The following is a 15,652-nucleotide window of genomic DNA, read 5'->3' as shown; positions in this document are numbered from 1 at the left end:
CTCCCTCTTCCCCACCACCCCCCCAGCCTCTCCCTCCCTCTCCCCCCAGCCTCCCCCAACCCCTCCCTCCCTCCCCCAGCCTCCCCCAACCTCTCCCTCCCTCTCCCCACAGCCTCTCCCAACCTCTCCCCACAGCCTCTCCCAACCCCTCCCTCTCCCCACAGCCTCTCCCAACCCTTCCCTCCCTCTCCCCCCAGCCTCTCCTAACCCCTCCCTCCCGCTCCCCCCAGCCTTTCTCTCTTCCTCTCCTCCACCCCTCCTCCACTCAGTCGTTCTTGTTCATTATCAACCACACAGCCAATTTTAGTGTCATCTGCAAACTTCTTAATCATACCCCCAACATTCAAGTCCAGGTCATTGATATATATACCACAAAAAGGAAGGGGACCCAGCACTGAGCCCTGCAGAACCCCACTGGATACAGCCTTCCAGTCACAAAAACACCCATCAACCATTACCCTTTGCTTCCTGCCTCCGAGCCAATTTTGGATCCAACTTGCCACTTTGCCCTGGATCCCATGGGCTTTTACTTTCGTGACCAGTCTGTCATGTGGGACCTTATCAAAAGCTTTGCTAAAATCCATATACACTACATCATACATACTACCCTCATTGACTCTCCTGTTACTTCCTCGAAAAATTCAATGAAGTTAGAAGATACATTTTCCAGCATTTTGCTCCTCATCTTCAGATCTCCATGTGCCACACATCCGCAGCTGGGTGGATGGGGAGATCCAGCTTCATCACAGCTTAAACTCTTCAATCCTAGAATCATACAGTTCATGAGGCCATTCAGCCCATCGTGCCTGTGCCATCTCTTTGAAAGAGCTAGACAATTAGCCTCATTTCCCTGCTCTTTCCCCACAGCCCTGCACATTTTTCATTTTATATCAGAACATAAGAAATAGAAGCAGGAGTCGGCCATTTGGCCCCTCGAGCCTGCTCCACTATTCAATAAGATCATGGCTGATCCGATCATGGACTCAGCTCCACTTCCCTGCTCGCTCCCCATAACCCTTTACTCCCCTATAGTTCAAAAATCTATCTATCTCCACCGTAAATATATTCAATGACCCAGTCTCCACAGCTCTCTGGGGTATAGAATTCCAAAGATTCACGACCCTCAGAAGAAATTCCCCCTCATCTCAGTTTTAAATGGGCGGCCCCTTATTCTGAAACTATGGCCCCTAGAACTAGATTCCCCCATGAGGGGAAACATCCTCTCAGCATCTACCCTGTTAAACCACCTCTCATTCTTCTAAATTCCAATGTGTATCGGCCCAACCTGCTCAACCTTTCGTCATAAGACAACCCCTTCATTTCCGGAATCAACCTAGTGAACCTTCTCTGAACTACCGCCAATGCAGGTATATCCTTTCATAAATACGGAGACCAAAACTGAACGCAGTACTCCAGGTGTGGCCTCAGCAATACCCTGTACAGTTGTAGCAGGACTTCCCTACTTTTATACTTCATCCCCCTTGCAATAAAGGCCAACATTCAACTTGACTTCCTAATTGCTTGTACCCGCTTGCTAAGTTTTGTGTTTCATGTACAAGGACGTCCGGATCCCTCTGTACCGCAGCATTTTGTCGTCTCTCTCCATTTAAGTAATCATTTGTTTCTTTAGTCTTCCTACCAAAGTGGATAACCTCACATTTTCCCACATTATACTCCACCTGCCATATTTTTGCACACTTAACCTATCTATATCTCTTTCCAGATTGTGTATGTCCTCCTCACAACTTGCTTTCTCACCTATCTTTGCATCATCAGCAAATTTGGCTACATTACACTCAGTCCCTTCAATCAAGTCATTCATAGATTGTAAATAGTTGAGGCCCCAGCACTGATCCCTGTGGCATCCCACTAGTTACAGTTTGCCATTTATCCAGACTCTGTTTTATATTATTTAGCCGTACCTCTATCCATGCTAATATATTACCCCCAACCCCATGAGCTCTTACCTTGTGCAGTAACCTTTTATGTGGCACCTCATCGAATGCCTTCTGGAAATCCAAGTACACCACATCCACTGGTTCTCCCTTATCCACCCTGCTTGTTACATTTTCAAAGAAGTCTAGCAATTTTGTCAGACACGATTTCCCTTTCATAAAACCATGCTGACTCTGCTTAATTGTATTATGATTTTCCAAATGTCCTGCTACTGTTTCCTTAATAATGGACTCCAGCATTTTCCCAACGACAGATGTTAGGCTAACTGGTCTATAGTTTCCTGCTTTCTGCCTCCTTCGTTTCTTGAATAGGGGCGTTACATTTGCGGTTTTCCAATCCGCTGGGACCTCTCCAGAATCCAGAGAATTTTGATAGTGGATGCATTGGTTGTAATCTATCTCTGCAACCACTTCTTTTAAGATCCTAGGGTGCAAGCCATCAGGTTCAGGGGACTTATCCATCTTTAGTCCCATTAGTTTTCCTAGTACTTTTTCTCACATGATAATGATTGTTTTAAGTTCCTCCCTCCCTATAGCCCCTTGATTATTATTGGGATGCTTTTAGTGTCTTCTACAGCAAAGACCGATACAAAATATTTGTTCAAAGTCCCTGCCATTTCCCTGTTTCCCATTATTAATTCCCTAGTCGCATCCTCTAAGGGCCAACGTTTATTTTAGCTACTCTCTTCCTTTTTATATACCTGTAGAAGCTCTTACTGTCTGTTTTTATATTTCTTGCTAGTTTACTCTCAATCTATGTTCTTCCTCTATTATATTTTTAGTTGTCCTTTGCTGGTTTCTAAAAATGTCCCAATCCTCTGGCCTACCTAATCTTCACAACGTTGTATGCCTTTGTTTTCAATTTGATACCATCCCTAACTTCCTTACTTAGCCACAGATGGTTTATCCTTCTCTTACAGTCTCTCTCACTCACTGGAACATATCTTTGCTGAGAGTTATGAAAGATCTCCTTAAATGTCTGCCACTACTTATCTAGCGTCTTACCTTTTAATCTATTTTCCCAGTCCACTTTAGCCAACTCTCTCTTCATACCTTTGTAATTGCCTTGATTCAAGTTCAGATTACTAGTTTGAGACCCAAGTTTCTCACCCTGAATTTTAAATTCTAACATGCTATGATCACTCTTCCCTAGAGGATCCTTTATTGTGAGATTAATCCTATCTCATTACACATTACCAGATCTAAAATAGCCAGCTCCCTGGTTGGTTCCACAACATATTGTTCAGAGAAACCATCCCGAATACACTCTATGAACTAATTCTCAAGGCTCGCTTTGCCAATTTGATTTGTCCAATCTATATGATTAAAATTACCATGATTATTTCAGTACCTCTCTTACAAGCCCCCATTATTTCTAGATTTATACTCTGCCCAACAATGTAACTACTGTTAGGTGGCCTATAGACTACTCCCATCAGTGACTTCTTTTCCTTATCATTTTTTATCTCAAACTGACTCTACATCTTGGTCTTCTGAGCCAATATCATTTCGCACTAGTGCGCTGATCTCATTCAGTATTAAGAGCTACCCCACCTACTTTTCCTTTCTGTCTATCCTTTCAAAATGTCAAATACACCTAAATATTCAGTCCCCAGCCTTGGTCACCTTGTAACCACGTCTCTGTAATGGCTATCAGGTCATACCCATTTATTTCTATTTGTGCTATCAACTCATCAATCTCGTTAGGAATGCTGTGTGCATTCAGATAAAGAGCTTTTAAATTTGTCTTTTTACCATTTTTCCCTATTTTCAAGTATAGATCCAAATCCCTTGGAAAGTTACTATTGAATCAGCAACCATCACCTTTCAGATCATAACTGTGCAAAAACATTTCTCCTCATCTCTTCTGGTTCCATTAACAGTTATCTTAAATCTGTGTCCTCTGGTTATCGACCTTCATAGAAACATAAAAAATAGGTGCAGGAGTAGGCCATTCGGCCCTTCGAGCCTGCACCACCATTCAATATCATGGCTGATCATTCCCTCAGTACCCCTTTCCTGCTTTCTCTCCATACCCCTTGATCCCCTTAGCCGTAAGGGCCATATCTAACTCCCTCTTGAATATATCCAATGAACTGGCATCAACAACTCTCTGCAGCAGGGAATTCCACAGGTTAACAACTCTCTTGAGTGAAGAAGTTTCTCCTCATCTCAGTCCTAAATGGCTTACCCCTTATCCTAAGACTGTGTCCCCTGGTTCTGGACTTCCCCAAAATCGGGAACAATCTACCCGGATGTAACCTGTCCAGTCCCGTCAGAATCTTATACATTTCTATGACATCCCCTCTCATCCTTCTAAACCCCAATGTATAAAGGCCCAGTCGATCCAGTCTCTCCTCATATGTCAGTCCAGCCATCCCGGGAATCAGTCTGGTGAACCTTCGCTGCACTCCCTCAATAGCAAGAACGTCCTTCCTCAGATTAGGAGACCAAAACTGAACACAATATTCCAGGTGAGGCCTCACTAAGGCACTGTACAAATGCAATAAGACCTCCCTACTCCTATACTCAAATCCCCTAGCTAACATACCATTTGCCTTCTTCACCGCCTGCTGTACCTGTATGCCAACTTTCAATGACTGATGAAGCATGACACCCAGGTCTCGTTGCACCTCCCCTTTTCCTAATCTGCCACCATTCAAATGATATTCTGTCTTCGTGTTTTTGCCCCTAAAGTGGATAACCTCACATTTATCCACATTATACTGCATCTGTCATGCATTTGCCCACTCAACTAACCTGTCTAAGTCACCCTGCAGCCTCTTAGCATCCCACTCTAGCTCACACCGCAACCTAATTTAGTGTCTTCCGCAAACTTGGAGATATTACACTCAATTCCTTCATCCAAATCATTGATGTATATTGTAAAAAGCTGGGGTCCCAGCACTGAGCCCTGCGGCACTCCACTAGTCACTGCCTGCCATTCTGAAAAGGACCCATCTATCCCGACTCTCTGCTTCCTGTCTGCCAACAAGTTTTCTATCCACTTCAGTATATTACCCCCAATACCATGTGCTTTGATTCCGCACACCAATCTCTTGTGTGGGACCTTGTCAAAAGCCTTTTGAAAGTCCAAATACACCACATCCACTGGTTCTCCCTTGTCCACTCCACTAGTTACATCCTCAAAAAATTTCAGAAGATTTGTCAAGCATGATTTCCTTTTCATAAATCCATGCTGATGTGGATCGATCCTGTCACTGCTTTCCAAATGCGCTGCTATTTCATTCTTAATAATTGATTCCAACATTTTCCCCACCACTGATGCCAGGCTAACCGGTCCATAATTACCCGCTTTCTCTCTCCCTCCCTTTTTAAAAAGTGGTGTTACATTAGCTACCCTCCAGTCCATAGGAACAAGTCGATAGACTGTTGGAAATAATCATCAATGCATCCACTATTTCTAGGGCCACTTCCTTAAGTAATCTGGGATGCAGACTATCAGGCCCCGGGGATGTATCAGCCTTCAATCCCATCAATTTCCCGAACACAATTCCCCGCCTAATAAGGATATCCTTCAGTTCCTCCTCCTCACTAGACCCTCGGTCCCCTACTACTTCCAGAAGGTTCCTTCGTGAAGACAGAACCAAAGTATTTGTTCAATTGGTCTGCCATTTCTTTGTTCCCCATTATAAATTCACCTGAATCCGACTGCAAGGGACCTACGTTTGTCTTCACTAATCTTTTTCTCTTCACATATCTATAGAAGCTTTTGCAGTCAGTTTTTATGTTCTTCGTGTACTCTATTTTCCCCCTCCTACTTAAACCCTTTGTCCTCCTCTGCTGAATTCTAAATTTCTCCCAGTCCTCAGGTTTGCTGCTTTTTCTGGCCAATTTATATGTCTCTTCATTGGATTTAACACTATCCTTAATTTCCCTTGTTAGCCACAGTTGAGCCACATTCCCAGTTTTATTTTTACTCCAGACAGGGATGTACAATTGCTGAAGTTCATCCTTGTGATCTTTAAATGTTTGCCTATCTACCATCAACCCTTTAAGTATCATTTGCCAGTCTATTCTAGCCGATTCACGCCTCAAACCATCAAAGTTACTTTTCCTTAAGTTCAGGACCCCAGTTTCTGAATTAACTGTCACTCTCCATCTTAATAAAGAATTCTACCATGTTATGGTCACTCTTCCCCAAGGGGTCTCGCACAACAAGATTGCTAATTAGTCCTTTCTCATTACACATCACCCAGTCTAGGATGGCCAGTTCCCTGGTTGGTTCCTCGACATATTGGTCTAGAAAACCATCCCTAATACACTCCAGGAAATCCTCCTCCACCGCATTGCTACCAGTTTGATTAGCCCAATCAATATGTAGATTAAAGTCACCCATGATAACTGCTGTACCTTTATTGCCTGCATCCCTAATTTCTTGTTTCATGCTGTCCCCAACCTCACTACTACTGTTTGGCGATCTGTACACAACTCCCACTAGCGTTTTCTGCCCCTTGGTATTCCGCAGCTCCACTCATACAAATTCCACATCATCCAAGCTAATGTCCTTTACTATTGCATTGATTTCCTCTTTAACCAGCAATGCCACCCCACCTCCTTCCTGCCAGTCGAAACCGTTCCTCCTTACTTACTCTGCATATTTACTCATTATAAGATGGATCCCAACTACTTCCCTCATCCTTATGGACTGTGACCAGGTCTTTAAAATGGGAGCTCATCCTAGTTCACTAATCCAAGCAAAAGAGAATAGGATCTTTTCAACATGAGACAGAACGGCACAAAACTGCAGCTGTCACAACTGCTACTGAGCAAAAAGGAAATCTGTGTTGCAGAATCAAAATATGGAATTCAACAGAACTCGCAAGTCCCAGCTGTCAGGACCACTTTGGGAACAAAGATCGACTGAGCAGACACCGGCATCAAAAGTTGTTTATAACCACCAGACTCAGGGTATTGGTGTCTTCACAGACACTGCTCATAGACATGGTGCCCTCAGCAACTTTTCCAGAGTCGTGGAGGATTCATGCGTTGGAACACTAACTAGCATTGAGATTCAGTTCAATAAAAGGCCCAATCATTACATTTGCTCCAAGTGGGAACGGAGATGGATATGATGCTACATGCGTTAGAAATGTGGCGCTCAGGAGCTCCCCCGGTGGCTCAGGTGATGAATGTTCTGTGTAGTGCGCAACTGCGTCACAACAGACCAGGATGTCCCAGCTTAAATCATTACTGTGTGGAGTTAGTCATTGTGAGAAAGCATGATGGTAGAGGTTCATTCATAGAGGATGGCCATTTGGGAGATATACAGGAGAGTGGTCAGTGCCAATGGAACCAACCCAATTGGGAGAGAACAAATGGAGGCAGTCGCAGCTCCAATGGCTGATACCAACCAGAAACCGGGTTGAGCAAAAGCATCTCCAAGAAACTCCAGACCTTGGTATATACAGACAAGCCATGCTTGCAATCCAAGTAGGCTTGGTTCTGGACTGGGTTTGCAGAACACTTCTGAAGGAGTGCAGTATACAATTCTGGCTACTATACAAGAATATCCCCCAAACAACTAAACTGATACCGAACTTCAAGCATCACAGTTCTGAAGAGCGGGTGAGGAGAAGACTGGGGGTGGGAAGCTCTTATTCAAGTTTTCAGGATCCTTAGTGCAATAAATAAATTGAACCCCAATATGTTCAAAATTGCCCCAAACTCTAGAACCAAGGGACAGGGGCTCAAGCTCCGAAGATGCACCATCAGTTTAGATTGAAATATTTTATGCAGAAGGTGTTGAACATGGTGGGAGATAGTGTGAAAACATTTAAATGGAGAATTGGATAGAATGACATTGAATCTACGACACAGAAACCAGCCATTCGGCTCAACTCTGCCCGTGTTTATACGCCGAATGAGCCTCTTCCCACCTTTTCCCTCATATATGCAGCAAACCTCCTTAAATGGGTCAATGCTATCTGCATCAACCACTCTCTGTGGTAGCAGGTTCCACATTCTCGCCACAAGAAATTCCTCCTAGATTCTTTATCAAGCAACGCCTCGATTTCAAAATTCGCATCCTTATTTTCAAATTCCCCATGGCCTCGCCCCTTCCCCATCTCTAATCTCCTCCAACCCCACAACCAACCCCCCACCCCCGAGATGTCTGCGCTCCTCTAATTCTGCCCTAAGCATCCCTGATTATAATCACTCAACCATTGCTGGCCGTGCCTTCTGTTACTTAAGCCACAAGTTCTGGAACTCTCTGTCTAAACCTCTCTGACCCTCCTTAAAACCTACCCCTTTGTCACCTGCGCTAATTTCTACTTATGCGGCTCGGTGTTTTTAAATGGCATAACGCTCCTGTGAAGTGCCTCGGGAGGTTTCAGTACTTTAAAGGTGCTATATAAATACAAGTTGTTGTTGCTTGTTTGATCTGTTAGAGGCTATCTTACATCAGCCCGGTAAGAAAGGTTCCAGGTTCCAGTCAGCCACAGATGGAGAGCTTCAGGGAGTTCAGGTAAAGAAAGAATTTGAAAGGGAAATAATTAATTTGGATTTGGTGATTAGCACAGTGCTTGTCCTAGCACTCAATGTTCCCCCAGTTTGGAAAATACTACAACCAGCAATTGGAGGAGCCATAATGGTGTTTTAGGGAAGTGCTCAATATTCAGAACAAAAGCATATCCTCTGGAAATATTGCATGCATCATGCCGGACCTGAGCACACTTGATCAGATGGTACTGCAGGTAAAACATTCCATTTCCTCACTCACTCATTCTTCACCTTGCTATCTCACACGTAGCTCCTCTTACCTGTCATTGAGGATTGACCCTTGGGCCTCAGGGGGTACGATTGCCAGCTGAAAGGGAGTGTTGAAGTAATGCTGTTGCTCATCGGATCTGTGAATGATCCTGCCATCACGCACGATGAGAAAGCCAGAGTCTCCCAAGTTAGCGGTGTACAAACAGCGTTTCTGTCTGTCCAGAATGATCAGACAGGCAGTACAGCTACCTGTGAACAAATGAACAGGTGCATCAGGAGCTGGACAACAGCATAATGCAATCTCAGCCGGGTGGTGCATATACCTAAAGGAGGAGAGGAGAACCTTTATAGTAAATTGAACATCTTTAAAAAACAATGCTGCAAATCAAATACAAATAGAAAATACTGGCAATATAGCAAAGCAATATGCAGATACAAAAAAAGGTGAATGTTTCAGATTCAGCCCATAAAGTACAGGCTCAACTCTGCGGACTTTTCAAAGCTTGAGCGTAGTCGGATATTAACAGAAAAGGCTATTTAGTCCAACCAGAAACAACGAGTCATTTATACTGGATAAGGTGTCCATTAGTGCATATATGACAGATTTGTTTAGAGTTCCACTGAATTTGTTAACAATTAAACTATTCAGCCCAATTGCTGATCATTCATCAGCAATTTCTTAATTGCTCCACCTTGCCTCCAATCACATTCATGGAAGCAACTGAGCCGCCTATAGTCTTGTAGGCGGTGAGCTGGAGGACACACTGTTTTATGACAGGATTGTTATACCCAGTGAGCAATAATGAGAGCAATACCAGAGAATAAAGATAAAGGTGATTACAGGTTGAACCTCTCTGGTCCGGAAACATCCGTAGTTCGGCACCCGTGACAGAACTGCCGCTTTCCTGGGCCTGGAGCACACTGTTGAGTGCTCCTGTGATGCTCAGCCTCTCACTCTGCTTCCTCATTGTGGAATTGTGGGACTTGACGGCGCAGTGAAGGGGCATCAGACCTGAGACAGACAGAAATGACCAATCACCAACATTCCCTGCCTCAACGATCACCAGCACTGACCTCCTGTGGTTCGGAAAATTCGCTGTTTCAGCACCGGCCAGCTCCCGAGGGTGCCGGACCAGAGAGGTTCAATCTGTACTGCTAAAGTATGGGTTGTACAGTAAACAAAGACAAATACAAGAACAAGCTAGAGGAGAAGAAATTGGTTATGAGCACCAATGCAGAAAATGTTAAAAATGGTTATTCATCCCACTTTGAGACACATGGCTGGTACGGGAAGGCTGACATGTCTGCCTACAAGCATAACAGAATGTCAAAAGTCATTAACTGAGTGTGAAGCACTGAGGACTTGCAACGTGATCAGGTGCGTGCACTCTCTCTCTCTCATATTATTTAATCATTGTTGAGTCAACCTTTCAGTTTGCATCTAATTTCTTTCAGACTATCTTTGTGCACCTCTCCTCCTTTCAACTTCTCCCTCTATCGCTGTGGCTTTCACACAAGTTCATTTACTGCGATTTACTCCATTCCTGTATCTGACCCAGAGTGCACAAAATGGCATATATGGAGCAGACCCAAGGTGAGTACAGCCCTCGAGTGGGTGAGGAGCTGGTGCAACATACACAAGACACAGAAACTAGGTCTGGGAGTTGAAGCAAAAGGTCAGAAGGGATACTGAAAGAGATAGGATGGGTTCCAATGTTAGCGTTCCATATAGAGATAAACAATGCAGGGAGAAATTATACATGGCTTTTAAAAGCCACAAAATAGAATTGTTCCAAAACACAAGTTACATTGGGCCCAAGTTTCCCCAATTAAAAATAATGGCGCTCACTCACCTGGACGCCCGTTTTTTTTTTGGCCCCTCGGCACTGAAAATAAAAATCCGAAACTTTCTTCCAACCTTCTGGCACCGGCACTGCCCGAGTCGATCTCGCAGGGCGGGGCTGCCAGCGTGTGCCTGAAACGCACAGCGCATGTGCTCCAAAAAAAATGGCCAAGTCATTGTGCATGCGCAAAAAAAAGCTGCTTAGAGTCTTCATCGCAGGAGCTGCATTATTTGTAAGTTTACATTTTTCTTTTTATTTTTGTACTTGCATATAGTTCAAGTTCGCTTTTTAAATTCCCTAAAAGTTTATTTATAAAGAGACTGGGAGTCCCTTCGGCTGGGGATAGCAGCGGGCCAGCGCAGATTCTCGAACTGCAGGTAAGGGTCTTTCCTATGGTGCTTCTAGGGTCTGTGCGCCGGTTTGGAAAATGTTGTTGGCGGGGAAAGTTGGCCTTATGGCCAGAAATGGCGTGCAACCTTCCTTTCCAGGTACACCAGCGCCAGAATGTATGGTGCCAAACATTCTGGCGCTGGTAGTAGACGCTGGCGTCCCAACATTGGGGAATCTTTCAACTGAGCTTCAGCACCAAAAAAACGGTGCCCAGTGCTGGGTAAAATGGGGGCCATAGAAATTGCCAGACAAAAAAAAGTTTAAAGTACATGTAATTCACCTTCTACTATCCTGGTAGTTGCATGAAGCAATGATAATGGAGTTGTTGACTAATCATAGCGATCAGTGTCTATCAATGAGTCTACAACAGACCCAGACACGAGGTGAGGAACTTTGGAAACCAGAGGTGCAGAGTCACGACCTCCCGAGCTCGCTCCATTCACCACACCTCATGTCTCACATTACTGATATTACTCTAATGTTAGGGGATGTTTTCTGGTATACTCTTCGTTTGGTAGAAGCGATGAGGATCTAACTAAGTGGTGAGCAACCATGATACCACTTTCATTCATAACTAAGGCTATTTTCCTGCCAAGGAAGACTGATGCAGGAGTGATGAGTTCAGATTAAAACAGAAACACAGACATACACAGAATACTGAGGGAACCATCAAGAAACATTTGGTTGGAGACAAAATCAGGACCCAAACAAGAGCGACTGAAGGTAGCCAATGGATATGTATGAACACAGCTCGTGTCAGAGGAACCAGATATCAATAACTGGAAGCAAAGGGCTGGGGGATGGGAGAGGTGAGGCAGAGAGTATTATAAGGTATATATGCACATGCACATTAGAAATACTAGGACGAGGCATTTGCAGCAGCCCGAATGAAATGCATTTAAATAGTACTTTTTAATAAACTTCACAGGCAATGAAGTACTTGTGAAGTGTAGTCAGTGTTGTAATGTGGGAAACGCGACAGTCAATTTGACACAGCGAGCTCCCACATTCAGTAATGAGATAAATGATCAAATCTAATTTTTTGAGTGGTCTTGGCGGAGAGATAAATGTTGGCCAAATCTATGAATAGCAGGAACATAGCAAACCTCAGAAGATGGTAAACAGATACGTACAGCAAGGAAGGATCAGGAAGCAACAGAGGCGGCGTAGCCGTGTTAGACACCAGTAAAGTTAAAGTTCATTGTGTAGAAATGAAATGCTGCAGTGAACTAGACTGGTGGGACATCCAACGTGGAACGGGTAGAGCCAATAGGAGAGGTATGCTACAAGCCCCCCCCCCCCACCCAGTCACAGTACTAAAAGACAGTTTGCTCTATAAGGAGATAAGAAGTGTATAAGAAAACCGGAAGGTTATTTTAATGGGACACTTCACTCAACAACCAAATAGGCAATACTCAAAGCAGTGTGAAGCCAAGAGTTGGTAGACCTGCTGTGTGACTGCTCCATGATGGGAAGCAGTCATTTTGTCTTGGTAACAGCATGTCACCCAGATAACATGCAAGAAATGGAAGTTGTGGCAAGTCTCGATATGAGATTCCACCTTTGGCTCAGTTCTAGCACTTTTGCACCTGAGTCAGAAGATTCACTCCGGAGACTAGAGTACATAATCTGGACTGACACTTCAGTGCCATGCTCAAACAACATGGTATCTAGCTTTAAAAACAAAATCAATTAACTCTCAAAACATTACATCTTGCAGTAATAACTGACAAAGTAATGCAGTCAATTAGGAACAAATCTGAGGATTAACTAGGAAAATAATCTAGGGGCTGGTAGATAACAGTTTCAGGCGGATCCTGCTGGAATAATCACTGACTTTTAACATCAAATGAGAATGAATCAATCATCTCAACTGGACATAGGAACAAGAGTTCCGCCCCTCCAGTCTGCTCCGCCATCAATTAGATCATGGCTGATCCGTATCTTTACTCCATTTACCCGCCTTGGTTCTGTAACCCTTTATACCCTTGCCTAACAAAAATCCATTAATCTCGGTTCTGCTCCCATCGACACTGTTCACTGGGCCACCTAACTGGGTCAGCAACTTTGGAAACATGACTCTCTATTTCCTTATTTATAAATATAGTGAATAGCTGAGGCCCCCTGGGGGACACATGATGCCAACATATCCATTACCCTTACTCTCTGTCTCCTATCTCATTCCCAATAGGCTGCCTCCAATACCAGGCACTCATTTTTGTTAACAGTCTCTTACGTGGGATGATGATGAAAGCCTTCTGGAAGTCCATACAAATAGCATCCATAGGTACTCTTCAAAAAATTCAACTAGGTTTGTAGGGCATGACTTGCCCTTTGCAAACCCATGCTGGCTCTCTGATCAGCTCAGATTTGTCCAAGTGCTCAGTCACTCTGTCCCCAATAACTTCTCCACAACAGACTACGAGGCCTATTATTTTCTCTTTTCTCTCCTACCCTTTGTAAATAGTAGAACGACATTGGCAATTTTTTAATCCAAGGGGACAATTCCTGAATTGAGTGTTTTGGAAGATCATGACATCAACTATTGTCTCACGTACTCCTTTGAATCCCCTGGGGTGGAATCCATCAGGTCCTAGAGAATTGTCTTTCTTTAATCTCATTTGTTTGTCCTACTTATATCAAATCTAGTTAGTTCCTCCACTCGATTTGTTAGTTTCCTTGTATCTCTGCTATTTTATCCTCATCCTGCACTGTGAAGACCCATACAAAGTGAGTATTTAGCAAGTCTGCCATTTCCTGATTTTCAATTACAATATCACTGCACCTGCCTTAATATATTTCTAAAAACCTTCAGTATCATCCCCAATACCTCTCTCCAGTTTTATCTCGTTTTCCTTTTTGCAGCTCTTGCCGCTTTATTTGCATCCCTTTGTTGTTCTTTCTATCTCTCCCTGTCCGCGGAATCTCTGCTATTCTTCATACCCATACAAGCCCTTTCTTTTACTTTTATACTGTCTCTCACTTCTCTGCTTGACACTGGAGTGTACCGTGAGGTAATGTACTTAGACCTCTTGGGAGCATTCCATTACGTTCCACACAAAACACTGCTGCACAAGTTTAAGGCACTAGTGAAAACACGGCGACGAGAAATTAGTTGATAAAGAAGGAAATTGTACTTGCCAGGGAAGGGCTGTCAGGCTGGAGAGATGTATTGAGTGCAGGAATAATGATGTGGTCCCTACAGTTTCCATATAAACAACTTGGATTCATAAGCATAATGTAAGTTGGTCAAATTTGCTGAAGCAGCCCAGGAAAAAAAGAGCCTAGGCTAAATTTGCAAGTGGTCAGAACCATGACAGGTGAAGTTCAATGCTACATTTGAAGCAATAAACAGGTTACTCAATGAATGGCATTGAACTGCCCGAGAAAGAAGCCGAGACCTAGGAAGGGCCGTAGATACCACGTCCAGCCATTTTGGTGCGGTAATCAAAGCTAACATTTACCGTAACCAGTGAATGAACGGCACCCACCGTCAGTTAGACTTGCCCGTGCCCGGTTAATTTCCATGAGGCAAGATGGAGAATGGAAACGGCATGTCGCCCTCTACAGGGCATGCAATGGTCTATCTCCTTAACCAATCAGATTGAAGGATTGACGATTGCGGAGTCTGAACCCAGAAGTGCAAGTTAGGATAATGATTTCAATCTCAAATCAGGCACAGAAAGTGAAATAAAAAGACAGAAAGAAAGAGTGGATTGAGAGTAAAAAAAGAAAAACAATAATGTAATTTAAAAATCTCCAACAATTAAAAGCTGAAGGAATGAGACCCCACACTTTCAGTGCCAGCGATGTTGTAAGCAGTAATTAAGACATATCACGCTGTTAAAAAGGTTACTTGGACTGAAGTAGACCAGCCCTCACATTCCATGGCGAGTTTAGTTTATATACAGCATTGAAGTACAGGAACGTCACACCATTCAATGTATGTCGATAGTGAGAGACAGCAAGATGCTGTTTTCCCAAAGCTAACAGTGGAGCAGCAAATCACGGACAGCAACATGCAGATGTTCATGTTTAACTGCACATCTGCCCTCGCCTGCAGTTGCTGTACAGTTTATGCATAACGGTGAGCACCATTTGTTCCACCGTTATTCGGACAGTAAATTCTGGCCTATTAATGAGTCATATTGCCAAAGTCAATAAAATATTGAAGGTCGTCATGCTGGAACTGTTCTGGTTACATCTCGAGTACTGAGTTTATGTCTCCAGTCCCACACTATGTGCTTCACTCTTAATCCCCTAAATGATGGGCAGTAACTACTGGCTTGTCAGTGGTGCCCAAATGTCAAGTATATTTTTTAATGCAAGGTGTTCCAGCCAGTGCTGTGTAATCCGAGCAGTGGATTTCGGAGCATCAACAGCCGTCAACAGAATCTATAGGTATAGTATCAGGGATCATTCCATCTTCATTCTTTTTCAATCCCTGCCTGAAAACTGCTGCCAAATGCCAGGGTCCAGGACTACAACCATCTTCAGCTGCTTCATCAATGACCTTCCTTCCATCATAAGGTCAGAAGTGGGGATTTTCGCTGATGACTGCACAGTGTTCAGTTCCATTCGCAATTCCTCAGATAATGGAGCAGTCCATGCCCGCATACAGCAAGACCTGGAAGACATTCAGGCTTGGGCTGATAAATGGCAAGTAACATTCGCACCACACAAGTGCCAGGCAGTGACTATCTCCAACAAGCGAGAGTCTAACCACCT

General features: G+C 43.8%; 1 protein-coding gene across 2 annotated transcripts in view; it reads right to left on the bottom strand.

Annotated features, from left to right (window-relative positions):
- LOC139226555 (protein phosphatase PTC7 homolog) overlaps positions 1-15,652 on the bottom strand; it is a 102,197-nt gene that overhangs the window by 50,543 nt on the left and 36,002 nt on the right. For both annotated transcript variants that reach the window (XM_070857393.1, XM_070857394.1), the window contains one exon: positions 8,741-8,939. In XM_070857393.1, coding sequence (XP_070713494.1) covers positions 8,741-8,939 — 199 coding nt within the window. The remainder of the gene's footprint in view (positions 1-8,740; positions 8,940-15,652) is intronic.

The sequence above is a fragment of the Pristiophorus japonicus genome, chromosome 16 (genome assembly GCF_044704955.1).
Source record: "Pristiophorus japonicus isolate sPriJap1 chromosome 16, sPriJap1.hap1, whole genome shotgun sequence".
Lineage (NCBI taxonomy): Eukaryota > Metazoa > Chordata > Chondrichthyes > Pristiophoridae > Pristiophorus > Pristiophorus japonicus.
Note: the sequence above shows the minus strand (reverse complement) of the source record. Positions and strands in the feature narration are given on the sequence as shown.